The 21,532-nt window shown below is 46.6% G+C and overlaps 1 protein-coding gene across 18 annotated transcripts in view; it reads right to left on the reverse strand.

Annotated features, from left to right (window-relative positions):
• Positions 1-2,112: 2,112 nt before the first annotated feature.
• SCMH1 (Scm polycomb group protein homolog 1) overlaps positions 2,113-21,532 on the reverse strand; it is a 225,002-nt gene continuing 205,582 nt past the window's right edge. For 11 of the 18 annotated variants that reach the window (XM_031667502.1, XM_031667482.1, XM_031667496.1 and 8 more), the window contains 5 exons: positions 20,973-21,164; positions 11,924-12,103; positions 8,896-8,961; positions 3,471-3,613; positions 2,113-3,205 (listed from right to left, as the gene is read on the reverse strand). In XM_031667502.1, coding sequence (XP_031523362.1) covers positions 3,080-3,205; positions 3,471-3,613; positions 8,896-8,961; positions 11,924-12,103; positions 20,973-21,164 — 707 coding nt within the window. In that variant the 3' untranslated portion in view covers positions 2,113-3,079. Of the gene's footprint in view, positions 3,206-3,470; positions 3,614-8,895; positions 9,016-11,923; positions 12,104-20,972; positions 21,165-21,532 lie in introns of those variants that run through there. The other 7 variants (XM_031667500.1, XM_031667486.1, XM_031667498.1 and 4 more) reach the window with 4 other exon arrangements.

Raw genomic sequence — 21,532 nt, forward strand, 5'->3', positions numbered from 1 at the left:
TTTGCGAAGCCAAGGCAGGCGGATCACTTGAGGTCAGGAGTTCGAGACCAGCCTGGCCAACATGGTGAAACTCTACTAAAAATACAAAAAATTAGCCGGGCGTGGTGGCGGGCGCCTGTAGTCCCAGCTACTTGGGAGGCTGAGGCAGGAGAATCGCTTGAACTCGGGAGGCGGAGGTTGCAGGGAGCCAAGATAGTGCCACTGCACTCCAGCCTCAGCGACAGTGTCTTTAAAAAAAAAAAAAAAAGGCCGGGCGTGGTGGCTCAAGCCTGTAATCGCAGCACTTTGGGAGGCCGAGACGGGCGGAACACCAGATCAGGAGATTGAGACCATCCTGGATAACATGGTGAAACCCTGTCTCTACTAAAAAATACAAAATCTAGCCGGGCGAGGTGGTGGGCGCCTGTAGTCCCAGCTACTCGGGAGGCTGAGGCAGGAGAATGGCGTGAACCTGGGAGGCGGAGCTTGCAGTGAGCTGAGATCCAGCCACTGCACTCCAGCCTGGGCGACGGAGCGAGACTCAAAAAAAGGCTGGACGCGGTGGCTCACAGCTGTCATCCCAGCACTTTGGAAGGCCGAGGCGGGCGGATCACGAGGTCAGGCGATTGAGACCATCCTGGCTAACACAGTGAAACCCCGTCTCTACTAAAAACACAAAAAATTAGCCGGGCATGGTGGCGGGTGCCTGTAGTCCCAGCTACTCGGGAGGCTGAGGCAGGAGAATGGCATGAACCCGGGAGGCAGAGCTTGCAGTGAGCCGAGATCGCGCCACTGCACTCCAGCCTGGGAGACAGCGAGACTCCATCTCAGACAAAAAAAGAAAAGAAAAGAAAATCCCAGTGTCAAGGAGTTGGTAGAAAATGAGGGCCTCAACTTGTTCGGCTGCCTTGACCCTGACTGTTTTACAGTGACCATGGTTAGAACCTCACAGTGGCCAAGTAGAAAAGATACTGTAAGTTAGTTATGATATTGGAACTTGTCACTGGTGAAAGCTGGAAGGGCCTTCACAAGTCTCCTCATGCAAATACCTCATAGCCAGATGGGCCCAGAGAAAGGAAATGACCCACCCAAAGCTTCCTGGCACATAGGTGGGCTGGCTAGAACCTCACCCTTACAGTCAAATGCCTGCTTTGGCACTTCCTGCCTGTGTGACCTGAACTTGTTTCCTTATCCATAAAATGGGTTTGTTGCGAAGAGTAAGTGAGATAGTTCTAATTCATGTAAGCAGCTCGTGTGGCACACAGTGATATAAAAGTGTTGGTTATTGTTATTATCAGGTTATACTGCACTGACCTGCTGCCCCCCTATGCCTTCTCTTCCTCCTGCAAACCCTGTACTCCAATTATAAACACAACGTGTGGCCCTGGAGTTGTGTGCCTGGCCCCTGGTCAGCACAAGCGGTACAGTGCAGGCCTGACCTGGCTGGACTGGCCTGCATCTTTCCCCACCCTATATAGGTGAGGACATGCCCAGCCACTGAGGCTTGTAGGAGTTGCTGACCTAAGATTGCTCCTTCCTGCTGTGGCTTTGCATAGCTGCTGTGCTTACTACTGTCTAGCTGCACGCAGCAAAGCCCTTTGAGGGTGGAGACTGGATTCACATACTAACCTTCCAAGGGGCCTATGTGATGCTGGGGCTCTGGTAGGCATTTGGAAGACCACCTGTTCTTTAGGGACTGCTGGAATTAGAAGGACACTTAGGAATCATTTTGTCCAAGCTCTACCATTTTATTTGAGATGGGGTCTCAAATTGTCACCTAGGCTGGAGTACAGTGGTGTGAATATGGCTCACTGCAGCCTCGATCTCCTAGGCTGAAGCCATCCCCTCACCTCGGCTCCCCAAGCAGCTGGGACTACAGGTATGCGCCACCACAGCAGGCTAATTTTTGTGTTTTTGTAGAGCTGGGGTTTCACCATGTTGCCCAGGCTGGTCTCAAACTCCTGAGTTCAAGAGACCCTCCCACCTTGGCCTCCCAAAGTGCTGAGATTACTGGCATGAGCCAGTGCACCCAGCCTTGTTTTATATATGAGAAAACTAAGACCAAGAGAAGGGGAATGACTGGTCTAATGAATGCATAGTGATTTGGCTGTTAACTGATTAAAAAGACACTGGTATCTATATTGGTTTTTATTTATAAACAGATTGACATAAAATAAGTCCAGATGGCAGCTGTGCTGCTGACTTGCTTACACGGAAGCATATGGACAGCAGAGTGGGTGGAACCGACTCCAGCCTGGAAAACCTGCCCTCCCATCCCCCTTAGGGCCTTCTTGGCCTAAGATCATACGGCCTGATCTTCTTCAACAGCAGTTCTGGCCAGGGCAAGGAGCTGTGGTGGGGGCAGTATGGGCCAGGGACTCCCTTCCCACAGATGAGGCCTAGGGCTGCAGAAGGGCCCCATGAAGAGAGGAGAAGGTGGCAGGGATCCTCCTCCCCATATGGAGTGATGTGGTCAAGGCTTTATGGGTCTCTCCACTTCAGGGTCCTCTGAAGAGGGGCCACGCCTATCTGGAGAAGGCCTCTCTGGGATCAAGGCAGGGCAGTCTCCCTCCTCCTGAAACCCAGTGTCTAGTGTGGAAGGAGTATTAACTACAGGGTTTGCCTAAGTGCCAGAAACAATAAATTAACAATAAGATCTTTTTGTAAAAAGGTAGAGGTTTGCACCATGAGTTTGGAATCAGGGGAATCTGATGAGAAGGCAGGAGCTGTGGGGTGATGGGGTGCCACAGCAAGACCAGGACAAAGTTGGCCTTTTCCTCCATCACTTGGAAGGCATTCAGCCTAAACTCCTGGTTGAGAGGCCAGCCAAGCTTAAGAAATAAATAGAGGGACCTTAGATCCCCAGCAGAGCTGAGGGAAGAGCAGCACCAGCCCTGGATCCCCACTCTCCCTCCTCAGTCCTTCATGGAAGGACATATCATGGCAGCTGTGGCTAGGACTGGTACCTCCACATAGCCTCTTGGAGTCCTGAGGTGGCCCGGAACCCCACTGAGGTGCCTGGGGTGGGCTGATGCCCCTCATTACTAGAAGAATGCCCCCACCTGCTGACCACTTGGTTGTCTAGGCTGCCTCTCCCAGTTCAGAACTTGCCCTGCTTCAGCCGGTCAATGTGGTAGGAGAGCTTGAGCGCAGGCCCCAGCTTCAGGCCCATGTACTTCATCATCATGTCACTGCGCAGCAGCAGCAGGGCCTTGCCATCGATCTCCTGGGGGGTGGAGAGGTGGGCAGAAGTGGAGGGGAGGCGCCATCAGAGTCCTGGTTGGTCTGACCACCCCAGGTTCTGATTACAGGCCATCCTGGGAAGTGCCTGCCACATGTGAGTCCAGTTCACCTGCTGTGACGCTGAAGCCTACCTGTTCTCCTCAACCTTTGTCTCTAAGCATCCCTCCTCCCCAGACATCTCCTACTGTCCCCACCAGGTGAGGCTCTCCACACACGTTCCTACTGAGAGGTCAGGCAGGAGCACCTACGTGTTTGCGAAAGAGGTCAGCGTGGGGTCCAAGCTGAGGATCAGCTTCCTGGACAAACTGCATCACGTCCTCGACTGTCCATGAGGAGGGGTCCCGGCCACTCAGTCGAGAGGCATCCCGGCTCTCCAGGTATCGGTCCGACCCTACAGGACAGGAGGGCACCTACTATAATGGGCGGGGACTGGTTTGTAAATCCCCACCACTCTTCTTGGCACAGCTCAGTGGCCGCCTAGGTGATGCTCACAGCAGTGCTAGACCATGAGCCGAGGAACTGGAGATAGCCGAGGGAGGGAAGTGTTTCCTCACAAAGGGAAAGTCAAATCTTTGTTTTTTAAGGGTCTATCTGATTTTTGGAAATGGCCAGAAGAAATTTTGCATTGAGGCTATGATTCAGCCCAAACCTGAGACAGTGGTACCAACATGGTAAGGGGACTATTTGGGTGCCTTGGGGGGACTGGTGAGTGGGGCTGTTTTTGCCTTGGCTCTGGGAGACCATTTCTAGAGAGACTGGTAGCCTGGTAAGATTAGAGACAAATCCTTGGCACGTGGGCAAAAAATACCCTGGATTCTTTTCCAAGGCCTGGAGAATAGGTGGCCTCATTACAGCCTGATACACTAAGGCAGAAGACAGTTTTTTTGGTTTCTTTTTTTGAGATGGAGTCTTGCTCTGTCACCCAGGGGCTGGAGTGCAGTGGCGCCATCTCAGCTCACTGCAACTTCTGCCTCCCAGGTTCAAGCGATTGTCCTGCCTCAGCCTCCTGAGTAGCTGGGATTACAGGCATGCACTAATTTTTGTATTATTAGTAGAGACGGGGTTTCACCATGTTGGCCGGGCTGGTCGTGAACTCCTGACCTCAAGTGATCTGCCCGCCTTGGCCTCCCAAAGTGCTGGGATTACAGGCGTGAACCACCACGCCCAGCCAGAAAAGTTTTTGCTTTAGCTGCCAGGAATCTCAATGTTAATTTAGTGTTTTGCTTGGAGCTTTCATCTCAAATTTGACTCAGATATAATTCCTCCTGTTTCCCCTGTGGGATTTGGGATCTCTGTATTTTGACCATCATCTGTCAGAGATCTTTTACATGTTTTTCTCTCTCTGCTTGGAATCTGTCCCCTTCTCTCCCTTCAATTTTTAATTTTCTTTGGGCAAACTCCAACTCAGCTAAGCAGGTCTTGGCTTCAAGGATCAGTTCCTTTATGAAACTTTTCTGGTCTAATACTGAAATAAATGGTCTCACAAAGAATTTAGTATATTCTTGGTTACAGATCATTCTGTGCCCATTTTCCCCCATCACACCACGTTAGTAATCTCTGTTCTCCATGAAGCAGTAAAGGAGCCTTTACAAAGCAATGATTAGGCCGGGCATCGTGGCTCACGCCCATAACCCCAGCACTTTGGGATGCTGACGTGGGAGGACTGCTTAAGCCCAGGAGTTCAAGACCAGCTTGGGCAACAAAGCAAGATCCCCATCTCTACAAAAAATTTTAAAAAATTAGCTGGTATGGTGTCACATGCTTATAGTCCTAGCTACTCAGAAGGCTGAGGCAGGAGGATGGTTTGATCCCAGGAGTTCCAGGCTGCAGTGAGCTGTGATCGCGCCATTGCAGTCCAGCATGGGCGATGGAGCGAGACCCTGTCTCAAAAGAAACAAAAACAAAAAGAGCAGTAATTGAACCATGTCAACCCCTTCTAAAAACTCAATACAGTGGCCTCCCTTTGCACATGAAATGAAATCTGAATTCCTTCCTGTGCTTTCCAGTGTCTATGAGGCACTCCATCAGCTCAGCCTTCCTACCTTCAGCCTCATTTCACTCTGCAACCCCTGCCCGCAACTTACCCCTTACTCACCGTGCTTCAAACACACTAGCCTTCTTTCTGCTTCTTGAATAAGCCAAGCATTTATCCTTTGACATGCAATTTCCTCTGTCTGGAATGCTCTTTTCCCAAATCTTTTCATGCCTGACTTCTCAACATTTGGGTCTTACCTCAAATATTGATTCCACAGAGAGGCCTTCCCTGATCTCCTTTAAAAATGCTCAATTCCGCACACAGTTCTTTACAATCCAATTACCCTAGTTTTTTTTTTTTTTCTACCACAGTACACATCGTTATATAAAATAATTTCATGGACTAATTTATTTTATGTTTCTTATCTGTCTCCTCCCTATACAATGTAAGCTCTCTCTCGTTCCCTGCTATGCTGCTGACACATAAAAGAGTGCCTGGTCTGCCACAGTAGATGTTCAAACACATCTGTTAGATAAATGAATGATCACAGATAATAGTTACTTGTATATTTTTCTTTCCAACCAGACTATGTCTCTTTTGAGGCAGGGTCTTTGCCTTGCTCATGTCTGTATCTGCAGCATCCAGAGGTGCCTTGTTGCAAACTACCTGTTCCCCTCAACCTCAAGTGGCAGAGCTAACACACACCTGGACACTGGGCACAGTGGCTCACGCTGGAATCCCAGCACTTTGGGTGGCCAAGGAAGATCGCTTGAGGCCAGGAGTTTGAGACCAGCCTGGGCAACATTGCAAGACCCTGTCTCTACAAAACAAGTAAAAAAATCAGCTGGGTATGGTGGTCTAGTATAGTCCCAGCTACTCAGGAAGCTGAGGTGTGAGGATGGCTTTAGTCTAGGAGTTCAAGGTTAACAGTGAGCTATGATCATGCCACTGTACTCCAGCCTGGGTGACAGTAAGACCCAGTCTCAAAAACAAACAAGCAATAAACAACCCCCCACCACACACACCTGTTAAAGTAGAAGGGCCTAATATTTAACTCTCTCCTACAAAGGCTGAGAATCTCCTCCCATTTGTCTTCATTCTGGGTCCCAGGTCTAAAAAGTCAAAGTACACTTTGTCTGGCCCGGCCCAGCCCAGCCCAGCCCAGCCCCGCCCCTTTTAGAGCAGAGACTCTAGCATATTGTCTTTTCAAGCTTATAGCTGGGCACTGACTAGACCAGGGGAGAGGTATGCTAGAGCCAGCAGGGGCTGCTTAGAGTCATAGAAATCCCAATGGCTTTTTGGAGGTGTTAATAGATGGAAAGCTGGAGGGGCCTCTGTGAGCCACTCACTTCTCCCCATCTTAAAAGTCTGCTGTGATGCTAAGAGAGAAACCAAGTGCAGAGACTCTGGAGAACAGAGAGAAGATATGGAGAGAGAGTGTATATGCAAGAATGTGTCCTTCTTGGACCATCTTAGCTAATTCCTCTAATCAGAAGCTAGGTGTCATCTATACATACATACATGATAGTATACACACATATATGATAGTATATATAAATACACACACGCTATTGACTGAATATGTATCCCCTCAACATTCCTATGTTGAAATCCTACCCCTCCCCACCCACATGGTGATATATATTAGGAGGTGGGACTTCTGGACACAGCCCTCATGAATGAGTTTAGTACTCTTATCAAACAGGCTGCAGAAAGCTCCCTTGCCCCTTTGGCTGTACAAGGTTACAGTGAGAAGATGGCTGTCTGTGAACCAGGAAGTGGGTCCTCATCAGATACCAAATCTGCTGGTGCCTTGATCTTGGACTTCCCAGTCTCCAGGACTGTGAGAAACACATTGTTGTTTATAAGCCACCCAGTTCATGGAACTTTGCGACAGCAGCCCAAATGGACTAAGATGACCCACACATTTAATACTACTATATATTTGTATGCTTGTCTGTCAGCCTACTCCCTCTAGAATATAAACTCCATGAGGGCAGGTGGTAGGAAGTTGCTAATTTATATGGTGATTAGGAGAGACATCTCCGAAATGACAAAATTTGAGCAAAGACCTTGAGGCAGAAGAGCAAATAGCACATGTAGGATTTAGTAGGAAGGCCAATGTGTCAGAAGAAAGCGAATGAGAGAGAAAATGGTACAAAATAACACTGAGAGGCATGGATGTGTATGTTGAGGAAGAGGAGGGAAGTGGCAGTGAAGATAACAGAGGACCCTGTATACCATGGAAAACCACTGGCTTTTCTGAGTGAAACAGGTAGGTTTTGAGCACAGGAGTTACATGAACCAACTTGCAATGACAAGGATCACTCTCATTATCTATGTTGGTAACAGACTTCAGGGGGACATGAAGAGACCAGTTAAGAAGGAGGCTATTGGCCAGGCATGGTGGCTCACGCCTGTAATCCCAGCACTTTGGGAGGCCAAGGTGGGCAAATCATGAGGTCAGGAGTTTGAGGCCAGCCTGGCCAACATGGTGAAACCCCATATCTACCAAAAATACAAAAAATTAGCAGGGCGTAGTGGCGGGCGCCTGTAATCCCAGCTACTTGGGAGGCTGAGGCAGGAGAATCGCTTGAACCAGAAGGCGGAGGTTGCAGTGAGCCAAGATTGTGCCACTGCACTCCAGCCTGGGCAACACAGTGAGACTCTGTCTCAAAAAAATAAAATAAAATAAAATAAAGAAGAAGGAGGCTATTAGGCCAGGCACAGTGGCTCATGCCTATAATCCCAGCACTCTGGGAGGCTGAGGCAGGCAGACTGCTTGAGCCCAGGAGTTTGAGACCAGCCTGGGCAACATGGCAAAACTCTGTCTCTGCAAAAACTTAGCTGGGTGTGGTGGTGCATGCCTGTAGTCCCAGCTACTTGGAAGGTAGCTTGAGAGGAAGATCGCTTGAGCCCAGGAGGTTGAGGCTGCAATGAGCCATGATTGAGCCACTGTACTCCACTGGGTGACAGAGTGAGAGACACTATTTAAAAAAAAAAAAAAAAGGCCATTATGACAATCCAGGCAAGAGACCACTGTGGCATGAACTACCAGGGTGGCAGTGGTAAAAAGTGACCTGATATATGAACAATATTCTATAAATTATAAAGAACCCCCACCATTATCAACTCATTTGACCTTTAAAATAGCCCTTGAAGGAGGCATCATCACCATCTTTAGTTCAGAGGGGAGGGCATTCAGTGAAAAGAGAGAGGAAGTGACTTGCCCTGTCTTTTCCTATTCCCTCTGCAGACAGCCTATGGCAAAGCTCTCCCCATCGCCCCTCAACGTGTACAGCTGGCACTTACTCTTCAGGGAGGGCTTGTTGTCTCAGTCTGAGCATGACTAAGGAAGGTGAAGCACATCCACAAGAGGCCAACTAACAAGCTCATGCCTAATCATCCTGGTTAATGCAGTAAGAGAGGAAACAGACTCAACATCCAAATTCTTTAAGACAATTCTAGGGCCAGCTGAATGAATCTTTTCATAGCCTTATGAAGACCATCAGGCTGCAAAGAGATTTATACAATGACCTGGCAGACAGACTCATGGTGTGTTTCCAAGGAAGAGAGGAGATGCCTAGGGAACAACAGTACCCTCTGAGGCCAGTGCCAGGAGGGCAGCCTATCACAAAGTACTCTTCTCAGAAACAGGGCCTTGGGGAAGATAAAAATAACAGTAACTCCCCTCATACCTGGGGAACGATTTAGTTTCCAAAATGATTCCATATCCCTTCTTTCATTTGATCCTTTTAACACTCCTGTGGAAAGACCAGGTTGGTGTCACCATCTCCAGTTTGCACATGAGGAACATTCTGCATATGAGGAAGACCTGAGAGGTGAGATGACTGACCCAAGTCTCAAGGCAAGGGAGCCGAGGCTAGAATCAGCCCTCAGCTCTGCCTCTACTTGAGACCCCTTTAGATTCCATTTTGCTGCCCTGCTGGGGTTAGGGGAGGGGGAGGGGCATCACAAGCTTCTTCCCATGACTCAGCCTTCCTGAAAGCTCTCTCTTCGCTGAGGTGACTTTTTTTCATTGCAGGCTTTGCTAATGGAGTCTTCCTATACTTTCACACCTCGCTCATGTGTCCCTGGGCTGGAGGAGGCTGGAATCAGGGTGTGGAAGTTACACTCTCCTGGCTCCCCCCTGCTGCTTTTAGACCATCCTCCTATGAAAGCTCATGTTCTTCAGAGGCCAAACATGTACCCAACCATTGGCTCTTCCTTCTCACTGTTACTCATAGATATCTGGATTTCTACCCCTTGGTAAATGAAGACTTTTTGTTACTTAGCTCACTACCCACTGTTCCACCCCAACTCCTGCTCTAATTCTTGGAGGCAATCCATTCAGCTACCATGCCTCCAGTGACTCTCACCTCCACTCTACTCCAAATACCTACTGCCAACACCACTGTCTGGTCCTTGCAATCCCTTGGAACAAATCCACTTCAGAATTTTAAGCATCCTGTTCTCTGACCCCAACCTTCCATCTTTCCAGCTCTCTTGGGACTTATGTCCACTATAACCATTATATCACAAAGTTCTTTGGCATGTCAAACTTTCCATTTTCCCTATCCTAATTTAGCCTTGTATCCTTCCCACCCTGACTGCCTTCCCAGATCTAGTGGTCGATGATTTAAACTGCTCTTCCTGATTCCTGATTTCTTTACATACTCTCCCCCCTTCCTCCCAGCTCTTGCTTTACTAGCTCAGCAAAAAAACCCCTTAATTCTCAAGCTGTCTTTTCTCATCCCATATCTACTAGGTTGCTAAGAACCACAGAAGAAAACCATGGCTTTTGCAAACTGGCCAACTAGTCTCCAAGCATAGTTAGGCCCTGAGGTTTCCTGCAAATCATCCCCTTTTCTTTGGTCCATTTTTCCCCATCTTCTTTAAGACTAGTCCAGTTTATCAGCCCTCCTAACCCGTTCCCTAACCAGGCCTTTCTCTATTCACTGATGGACACACTCAATCTTCCCTCCTCTCTCAGAGAAAGTATGCCTCCTTTTGGCTTAAGACTGATGCCTCTGCCTATGCCCTTGATCCCACCACTCCTGAGGCCTTACTTTTTCCTCTTTCCTATATTCTTAATTGCTGCTTTTTGGAAGGTGCAAGCTGTCTGCTGACATACGTGCTTGAAGGGCTCCCATTCTGAAAGATCTTCTTTGACTTAGAGTCTGACTCATCACCAGCCTTTTTTTCTCATCAAAGTCCCCAGTGCAATCTGCCTTCACCCCTCCACCACAGCACCAAGGCTGCTTTCGCTAAGATCCACCAATTACCCACAATGGTGGAATCCAATAGATGTTTCTCAGTCCCTTTTTTTGCCAGAACTTTGTTATGCTGTGCTTTCCTTCAAATACACTCTGTAGTCCTGGCTACCACAATATCAGATTTTTCTCACTTTGAATATTCCTTTTTCTCCTTGGTGGGCCTGCCTTCCTGTTCTCACCTCCTAAGCTTTGTTGGTTCCCAGGACTTCATCTTTGGTTAACTGTTATTTTCATTCACTGCATACTTCTGAAAAGTGAGTATCATTCACCCTAAAATTTCAACTGCTGTTTATACACTGGTGACTCCTAAATATTTAACTTCAGCCCAGCACTCTTCCTTGAGGATTGGATCTGCATAGTCACTGCCTGTTAGATGTCATCTACATGACCATGGGCTCCCCGACCTTCCTTCTCTTCTATGGTGGGTTCCCTCTCTCAGTGGATGGTACCACCATCTATCTGGCCACCACATCTAGAAACCTGGGAGACAGTCCTCACTCCCTTCTTCCTCACATCTGATTAAATCCTCAAATCTGATTAAATTTACCTTGTGAACAGCTTTCAAATCCATTCTCTCTTCTCTAAACCTTCGGTCTCTGACCTAAACCAGGCCTTTGTCACTTCAGATCTGGCCCACTCGAGTAACCTCCTAACTTGTTTAGGTTTCTCTAGTCTTGTCCCTCCTCAAATTCATGCTCAACACAGTAGTCAATAATCTATTCAAAACACAAACCTGTCTTGCCTCTAATTAAAAGTCCATTTAAGGTCTTTTACGATATATGCCTTGACCTTTCCAGGCTTTTCTCTTTGAGTCTCAGTATTATACTTTATGGTTGAGCAATTCCAAATTGCATGCAGTTCCTAGTATAATCGGTGCTATTTCTTATTCTTTTGCCCTTATTCATGTTGCCCCTCTTCCTGGAAAGCTCTCCCTCCTCTACCAGCCCTGATATGGCCATTTATACAGTCTCAGGCAAAGCATCACTTCCTCAAGAAAGTGTCCCTTGAACACCAAGCTTGGGTTAGGTATTCCTCCTTGTAATTTTCATATTACCCAAAGCATATCTCTGTCACTGCACTCAAGACATTGTTTTATAGTGTCTGTCTCCCCATAATACCTTGAAGACAAAAAGTGACTGATTTTTGCTTCCCCATGCCAAACACAGATGGAGTTCAAATAAATAGTTAATGGATGAATGAATGAATGAATCCTTCCCTGCTCCTTTTGGGTCTAGGTCTTTGGCTGTTAGTTTCTGTTACACTCAAGCCAATCCTGGAGGTCCAATTACCTCCCAGGTGCAAGGTCAGGCACAAGAGTAAGTCCAGCCCCTAGTCCCACCACCAGGCAGAGGGCAACAGAACTAGGTCCTGTCTGGCCTCCCAGAGCTCAGGAAGGAAGTGAAGGAAAGAGTGAGGGAGGGAAGGAGGGCCAGGACTCTGGTAAGCTTACCCCTGGAGCATAGCCTGCGCACAGCTGAGGCAGTGCTTGGTGGGAGGCCACAGGATGGAAGCAAGGGCCGGTGCCTTTGGGAGGTGCTGACAAAGTTGGTGGGATTCGAGGCAGAGTCCATTGAGTCTGAGTGTGGTTCCAAGGACCGGGCCAGACTATTCCCCAGGACAAAGGTTTCACCTGAAAAACAGGAAAACCAGAGTTAGAGCCTAGAAGGACTGCCAGAGTGCTGGCTCCCAGGTACCTGTTTGAGTAGAGCAAGCAACAGCAAAAGAGAAAGCCCTAGGCAGGGACTCAGGAGGCCTGTGTACCAGTCATGGTTGTGGCTCTCATGAGGTGACCTTATTCAAGCTCAGTGTCACTCTCTGGACTTCAGTCTCTTTAGAAATTCTTTCTCTTAGACTAGATGGTCTTTGAGGCTTTTTCTGGTCTAGATGCCCTATGCTTTTTCTGGATAAGGAACATATTAAACAAATGGAGCTATTCTAGGATGGAAGAGACTGCCTTAGACACAACATGCTAGAGCTGGGATACATTTGCTTAGATGAGGGTACTTTAAAAGGTGACCCTCTGCTCAACCAGCAGGACATGTCAGAAATGCTTCTTGATGCTTGGTTAAAGGCTTGTTTGCAAAGAATCTGCTCCTATGTTCCATCTCTCATTTTGTATCTGCCCTATTCTACAGAAACACTTCAAGGAATCTGCGGTTGATGAGTGGTGAGCTTGGGCATAGAGATCAGAATTGGGGTATAATCTGGCTCTGCCATTCAGCAGAGTGCTTCTCGGAGAATCTTAGTCTCCTCATCTACAACATGGGAAGTCCCTTTCTTCCAAGGAGTTTGTGAATATCAGAAAAGAATGGCTATGAAAGTCTTTCCTTGTAAAGGGAATCTTACCCTGATGTTTCTCTACCCAGTCCCATGGCCCAATACCAGGCGGCAACACCCTATCACTGTACAAAGAACCCGAAGCAGACTCCTCATGATTGGGTTCTACCCAAACCAGATCAGTTCCTCAGCCCAGGCCACAGCATTCTCTGCTTGTGGAGGGTGTCTTGAGTACTGGAGCATAACACTGTCCTTTATCATTTTTCAAAGACATCAAGTGTTTAGATAATGCTTGGAATTCGTTCGGAGCCTCTGACGAACACTAACTTTGAGCACACTGTCTGGCACACCGTAAGTCCTCAATGTTAAGATGGTTTAGGATTTAAGGACTGCTTTCTAATACTTACCTAAAATTGCTTGGCAACTATAAGTTCAAAGTAAAATCTAGGATTAGACAGCTATTTGCCTTTATATCAAGGAGGCTAATTGTTGAAACCCTTTTCTAGAAGTGGTTCTGAAAAGATAAGTCTTTGAGGGTCCATAATACCTAAGCCATATCCCACCTCCTTTCTGCAGATAAGGGTTCTGATTCCTATTTTCCAGGATAAATGACTAGCAGCGTCCCATTTTGAGACATGAATGGGAATCCAATCCAGGATATAGGAGACCTGGGTTCTACACCTGGGCTCCTGCCTTTCACTAGGTATGTGATTCTAGACAAGTAGCTTGTCTTCTCTAAGCACCAGTTTCTTCATGTGTAAAATGGGGAAAAATCATCCCCCATCATGCTGAGAACATCAAATGAGAAAATGGAAACGGATGAACTTTATGAATGTGAAAAATTGTTATTTTGTATTTCATTCGAAGTTGAAGTGGCAAATCTAAGCTGCCTGTGATAGTTCAAGAAAAATATTTCATCCAATTTCTGCATTTATCAGCAGGGTAACCTCATCCTTCTAGTTCTCATTTTATTCAGCTAAGACTGGGGATAGTATTGTCTGCCTCACATGAGCTAACAGATGTGAAGAATAATTATGATGACAAAGCCAGGGGCTTACCAGGTGCTGATGCAAACCATTCAGTGTCTCTTCCTTTCAGCAATGCTAAGAACACTGAGACGCAGATTCTGAGTTGAAGGGTCTGAAAATCTGGACTGATGGCAAGTCATGAAATCTTATCCTAATGAGATATACTGAAAGCATCATGCTCCAAAGCTCTGGGAGGTCCTAGTCCTCACAAGGCTGATCAAACGAGGCTCTCTTTGGTAGGACAGTGCCAGGATAGAAGATTGCAAATACTTTTTTTTTTTTTTTGAGACAGAGTCTCACTCTATCACCCAGACTGGAATGCAGTGACACAATCTCACTGCACTCCACTGCAACCTCCACATCCTGCGTTCAGGCAATTCTTGTGCCTCAGCCTCCCAGGTAGTTGGGACTACAGGTGCATGCCATCACGCCCCACTGATTTTTTTTTTTTTTTTTTTTTTTGGTATTTTTAGCAGAGATGGGATTTTGCCATGTTGGCCAGGCAGGTCTTGAACTCCTGGCTTCAAGTGATCTGCCCACCTTGGTCTCCCAAAGTGTTGGGATTATAGGTGTGAGGAACCGCAGCCGGCCTGAAGACTGCAATACTTTCAAACTGTGTTCTACAGAGCCCTGTGGGCCCTCCACAGGGAGGCCAAGTAAGTAGAGCTATGGGCCTCATCCCAGCTTCTGTGGTTTTAATTTTTATGCACTGGAGTGTGTACAAATTTCATACACAATTTTACCTTTGCCAAAAACTTTTTTTTTTTTAAAAAAAAAAAAAAAAAAAGGAGTTCTACTGGTAAAACAAAACAGACTTTGAAACCACTGGCCCAGGTATCAAAGACTGGGGCTGGAAGACTTGATTAGTCAATGATCACTGCCTTTTTATAGGATTCCTTTGCCCATCTATAAAATGGAGATGAAAAATGCTTAAACTTCCTAGGGTCAGTGTAAAATTTACTATTGATATGCTGGAGATATGGGAGCAACTGGGATCAAACAAACATTTGTTGAGCACCCTTTGTGTGTGTGACAGCCACTATACTAGTTATGGTACATGCAGAGGTAAACAGATGGATAAGGACCTAGCCCTTATGCATGTATTTTCAGTGAGAAGCAGCTCTTCTCAGAGTATCACATTGCAAAGCTGACCTTAACAATTAAGAGTTCCTGGTGGAGGATGAGCAGAGTGGTGGTGAGGAAACTCAAGATCATGGCAAAGGGGAAAGGCCCTGGGAAGGCATTGTCTGGAGAAAAGTCAAGGGAGAGAAACACCCTGTGGGCAGTCATGGGAAAAGAAGAGGATTGGAGGTAGATTTGCTCTTTTGGAATACAGACAGTGGAATGGGGGCAGGAGCTGTAAGAAGGCAAATTTCAGCTTAAAAAGGAGGGCATTTTGGCTGGGCACGGTGGCTCATGCCTGTAATCCCAGCACTTTGGGAGGCCGAGGCGGGTGGATCACCTGGGGTCAGGAGTTCGAGATCAGCCTGACCAACATGGAGAAACCCCGTCTCTACTAAAAATACAAAATTAGCCAGGTATGGTGGCACATGCCTGTAATCCCAGCTACTGAGGAGGCTGAGGTAGGAGAATTGCTTGAACCTGGGAGGTGGAGGTTGCGGTGAGCTGAGATTGTGCCATTGCACTCCAGCCTGGGCAACGAGAGTGAAAGTCCAGCTCAAACAAACAAAAAAGGAGGGCCTTTAACAATCAGAACTGCCCAACAATAAAATCAATTGCCAAAGATAAGAGAAAACCTGTTATCAGGAATATTTAAGCAGAGGTCAGACGACCACCCTCATGTGTTAGGCTAGATACTAGATCATCTCTAGAGTACTTTCCACTTCCAAGATGCAAAGATTCCATGCTCATAACCAAGCTTTCCCCTTTATGGGTGTGAACTGAGTGACCAAGGAACTAGAGATGTTGATCTAAGAAAATTCTTACACCAACGCAGGACCCAAAGACATAGCACAGTCCTTGTGCATGCTTAAATTACTCTCAGTGTTAAAAAAAAAAAAAAAAAAAAAAAGTCCCTCTGGAACCACTTCCCACATCCTTTACTACTCTTTCAACAAATACTATTAAATACTTACCATGTGACAGTTAGGATGATGGATACTGAGAATGGTGAAAAAGATATTGTCCCTATACTCATGGAATATTTACTATAGTGGGGCAGATGACAAAATACAGGTGGCTAAAAATATTAGCAACTATTGTAATTATAACAAAGGAAAGAAACAGGATATTAAGACAGACAGTATTGGGTGCATCTCTTTTGGATGAGGAGAGCCTTGGAGGTCTTCCTGACACTTTGAAGTTTAAGCTCTGGTCCCAAGAAGGTCCACCTGAAAAGCGGACGTGTGCCAGACAGCGTGCTTCAATGAATTATGAGCATTTGCATCATCTCAAAACTCTGACAATTCTAGGTTGGAAACCTATATGGGGATCAGGGCGCATCCTGATATTTCAGTTTTTATTTGGCTTTAACCACTGTGAATCTTGGGATTCTGGCAGTTTATAACTAACTCAGAAGACCGGGATGACAACTGGAAAGAAAGGCACAAGGTACCATTGTCGTGGGCAATGAACCACTTCCTCTAACAGAGAGGAACCTAAGAATCCTAAAACAGCAGACTCAGAGTTTAATGCTGGGTAGATTTCAGTTACAGCTAAACTTAATAGTCACTGGGACCAGTGAAATCAATACAATCTTCTGCTTCATACTGAGCCACTGCACCTGGCCGGGCCTCTTTTACTTAGTCTTCACTAGCCACTTACTTAATCTAGTCACATGCATAGTTCTGCTCTGACCTCACCTCCCCCAGGAATATTCCCTTGACCTCTTCTTTCACCGTACTCCTGGCTCATCATGCCTTGCTGGGCCAGAGTACCTCTGTGCTGTTTTGACCACATACATGTTCATATTGTCCCTAATACTGAAGGTAGGGACAATATCTTTTTCACCACTCTATTTTTTAGAGTGATAAAAAAATATATATTTTAAAAATTTTTTTTTGAGATGGAGTTTCGCTCTGTCACCCAGGCTGGAGTGCAATGACGCAATCTCAGCTCACTGCAACCTCTGCCTCCCAGGTTCAAGCGATTCTCCTGCCTCAGCCTCCCGAGTAGCTGGGATTACAGGCATGCACCACCACGCCCAGCTAATTTTTGTATTATTAGTAGAGACAGTTTCACCATGTTAGCCAGGTTGGTCTCGAACTCCCAACCTCAGGTGATCCACCTGCCGTGGCCTCCTAAAGTGCTGGGATTATAGGCGTGAACCACTGTGCCCAGCTGGGCTTCTTTTACTTAGTCTTCACCAGCCTCTTACTTGATCCAGCCACATGTATAGTTCTGAAGAAGAGACTCTGCTCTGACATCGCCTCCCCCAGGAATCCTCCCTTGACTTCTTTCACTGTACTCCTTGCTCATCATGCTTTGCTGGGCCAGAGTACCTCTGTGCTCTGCTTTGACCACACACATGTTCACATCTCTCTCCCTGTCTCAGCTCTTTGAGTGCAGGGATGGAGTCTGTCTCACCTCTGTCTCCCTGAAGTCTAGTATAGAATCGGGCACAGAGTAAGTATTTGTAAATATTTGATGACGTAAAGTAAAACAACTGGCCTGGATTATTCAAAATGCCAATGTCATGTCGTGAAAGATAGAAAAAAAAAGGCTGGATAACTGTTCTAGATAAAGGAAACTAAAGAGACAGGAGAATTAAATGCAGTGGATGATCCTTTATTGAATCTTGGATTAGGAAAAAACAGCTATAAAGGACATTAGTGTGACAACTGGGGGAAACTCTAACATATATAACTATAATGGGGGAAATTCTAACATATATAAACTATATATATAACTATATAATAGCTAGTAGTATTTTATTTTATTTATTTATTATTATTATTTTGGAGATGGAGTCTTACTTTGTTGCCCAGGCTGGAGTGCAGTGGCACACTCTTGGCTCACTGCAACCTCCGCCTCCTGGGTTCAAGCGATTCCCCTGCTTCAGCCTCCCGAGTAGCTGGGATTATAGGCATGCACCACCACGCCCAGCTAATGTTTGAATTTTTAGTAGATACAGGGTTTCACCATGTTGGCCCGGCTGGTCTTGAACTCCTGACCTCAAGTGATCCGCCCACCTTGGCATCACACAGTGCTGGGATTACAGGCATGAGCCACTGCACCTGGCCTAGTAGTATTTTATTAATGTTAAATTTCATTAATTTTTTTTTCTTTTTGAGACGGAGTCTCGCTCTGTCGCCCAGGCTGGAGTGCAGTGGCGCAGTCGCTGCTCACTGCAAGCTCCGCCTCCTGGGTTCACGCAATTCTCCTGCCTCAGCCTCCCGAGTAGCTGGGACTACAGGTGCCTGCCACCATGCCTGGCTAATTTTTTATATTTTTAGTAGAGATGGGGTTTCACTGTGTTAGCCAGGATAGTCTTGATCTCCTGACCTCATGATCTGCCCGCCTTGAACTCCCAAAGTGCTGGGATTACAGGCGTGAGCCACCATGCCTGGCCTCATTAGTTTTTATTTATGTTAAATTTCTCAATCATAATAATACTATTATGTTCCTTATTCTTAGGAGATAAACACAAAAGTATTTAAGGATAAAATCTCTCATCTGCAGTTAATTCTCAAATGGTTCAGTAAATGAAAAACATATTTTAAATATACAGGTATTCAACAAGTATGTATATTTATATGTGTATATATAGTTAGGAGAAACAGTAAATACTGCAAAAAGTTAAGTGGTAAAGGTAGGCAAAGAATTTATGGTTGCTTATTGTTCTATTTTTGTAATTTTTCTGTAGGTTTGAAATTTTTAAAATAAAATATTGGAGAAAAAAGTAATAGTCTCAACTTAGGTAGGAAAGCTTAATGGGATATGAAATCTCCCTGAGCTTTGGCTGACTACCTGCTATATCGGAAGCGCATGGTCAGTTGGGCCAGGACTGTTAAGTGGTAGGGTAGTTTGGAGGCAATGCTATAGGAAAGGCAGAGGGCCAGTAAGCACCCAGATAACAGAGGTGGTACCTATGGATGTCTAGTAGAAGCGTGTAGCCAGGCAGAAGGGCAGGAGTCATAAATACCAGATCCAAAGGGCAAAGCAAAAGACAGCTCTTGTACAGATTGAGCTCTTTGGCAGAGGTTTGGGTAGCTAATCGGAAAAACACAGGAAATGATAAGATCAGAGGTGGGGCAAAGGGTCAGTAAGGCAGGCAAGCAGGCAGGAAGGCAGGCAGGCAGGCAGGCAGAAAGGATACACTAAGAAGCACAGAGGAATTAGAAGTTTAGGCAAGGCTCTGGCTTGTCTGGGCATAGTTAAAGGCTAATTTCAGGGAAGCAAATAGAAACTAGAGTGAGAGCAGACAAGTTGTGGAGCACCCATGATGAGAAACAGCTTAAGAGCAGAGGAGGACACAAAAAGTGGGCTCAATCTGTCTGAAAATGGGGAAGGGAGAGGTAGCAGCCAATGGCAGAATGTGATACCTTGGTCTTTGTTTCTCTTAGTTGGTGAGGCAAGAAGAGTCTGGCTAAAGTTTGCTTCCTCTTATCTAGTGGCTGAATCAGAGAGATGTAAATTGGGGCAGAATTCCCAGGAAAGGTCATGCCCCAGTCCCAAACCACTTTTGGGACTGCAGGCCCATGAGGTACATCCCTGCCAGTCTCTGAATGCTGCTACCAGTATATTTCTCTCCCTTCTTAATGATGGCATTCCATTTAAGAATTCGGAGTTCCTATTTCTTGGAGAAATCTCTCTTTAAACTAGCAGCTACACTCATGGATATGCTACCCCCATTCATGCATCCATTCTTTCAGAATCCCAGGTAGGCCTAATTTTCACATCTGAAATGTAGATCAGAGTTCCTGAATGCCTAACTGGAGGTATTTAACAACTTGCCTTTGTCTGTACCAGCTCTACCATGCCCAGTCCAGACTCCCAGTGCAGCATTCTAACTGCAAGTCAAAATGCCTTTTTCTATTCTCAGAGACTCTGGTACTGAAAGAAAGCAATCTAGCATGGGTTAGGTGAGACATTCCCTTCACAGAAAAGGATCAGCCAGGGGATCACAGAAATGGCTGCAGGGATCAGATGGTCTGGCCCCCACAAAGAGTATTTAAAATTCAGGTATCTTTTTGACCTGCTTGCAAGTCACATAAGCAATATGGATTTGGGTACAGAAGAATCTATGAGGGAAAGGGGGAAGGGGAATAGGGGAACAGTCACTTCTCTGGGCACATTCTCTAGAAGCAGTGCTTTTATCGGAGGTGATTCTGTTAAGACTGTGATGAAAAGACACCAGGGAAGGCAGTGTGGGAACAAGACTTGTTTGTGTAGAGGAAGGTCGGAAAAGACACCTTTCAGACTTGTGCCCTCCCATCAACAGACAGCACAGCGCCCACACTGACAGCACCCCTCTCTATTTCTCTGCTCAGGACACAATCTGCAAGGCTTTTTTAAGGGCCTTTCCTCCCTCTCAGTAATGACCTACCTTGCTATGTTTAAGGCTGAGCTTTTCTTCCCTCCCTTGTTCTGTGTCCTGGGTTCCAGATGAGAGATGAGAGTTCCATTGAATCTTTAATCTCTCTCGGAAGTACTTAGTCACTGATCTGGCCACGTGGCATCTGCTTTCCCATTGTGGGTCTGGTATGTTAACTAAGAAAGTTATTTTCCAGCCGAGTTAGAAATAGCAGGAACTTGAATTGACTTGCTAGACTGGCAGTGCTGGAAGTTAGGGCCATGTGCCAAAGGAAAGAATAGATGGCCAATCACCAGGGAGCACATTTCTCAATCTGTAGCCTGAGACTAAACCTTCCTGCTGGCAAGGGAGATCTGTGTTAGGCCTTTGCTGCCAGGTTCACACTGGGAGACATTCTGTGACTTCTCGGTGGCTCCACATGCAGTCTGAAACTCAGAAGGGGAACTGCGAACCACCTTTTATCTAGGCATAAGGATCTAGAGGAAATAGGAGTGATCCTAGAGACAGAAAACAAGATCCTGAAGAAAAAGTAGATGAGAGGAGGCTGAAAAGTCTTAGATATGGCAAAGGTAAGGGACAGAAAAGCAGACCTCTGGATAGTAGGTGCCAGGCCAGTAGTTCTGAAGGCCTGGGCCCCTGCAGGTGCTGCTGCTAGCCCTGTCCCCCACTCTCAGCCCAGGCCCCATCCCAGCTCCTACCTGGTAGGTACCTGTCGTGGCTGTGGCTGTACTCTGTGGCAGTGAGTGACAAGTGAGTCTGTATAAAGGGCTGGTTGCCAAACAGATTGTCACTACGAAGGTTGTGGCAGAGTTTCTCCAGGAAGCGGAGGACGTAGGTGATGCTGTTGACTGCTGGGAGGTTGAGGGTATGCTGTTCCCGGTCAAACACGGCTGTGGAGTGAGTAAACAGGGCCAAGCATGTCAGCCTGGCAGTGGAGTACAGCACTGGGCAGGAAGAGTACAGCCCACTGCTTGTCTCAGGCTTACCTGGTTACACAAAGGGAATCAGTGCCCCACATTTCCTCCCTCCCTCCCTTTAACTCCCTCCCTCGAGGGCTTTGATTTTTGTCTCCAACTGTAAAGGGCTTGCAAATATGGGAGTGGCCAGGCCAGGTCTGTTGCACCCTGGGCTCTGGAATGATTTTTTTCAACCTGTGAAAACAACTGTGAACATAATTCTGTCTGCTCCATCACTTGGCTGGACCTCCCCCAGGAAATCGGCTCATTTAGGGTGCTATTTTCACAAGAACTGCCTAAGA

This window comes from Papio anubis, chromosome 1 (assembly GCF_008728515.1).
Source record: "Papio anubis isolate 15944 chromosome 1, Panubis1.0, whole genome shotgun sequence".
NCBI classification, from domain to species: domain Eukaryota; kingdom Metazoa; phylum Chordata; class Mammalia; order Primates; family Cercopithecidae; genus Papio; species Papio anubis.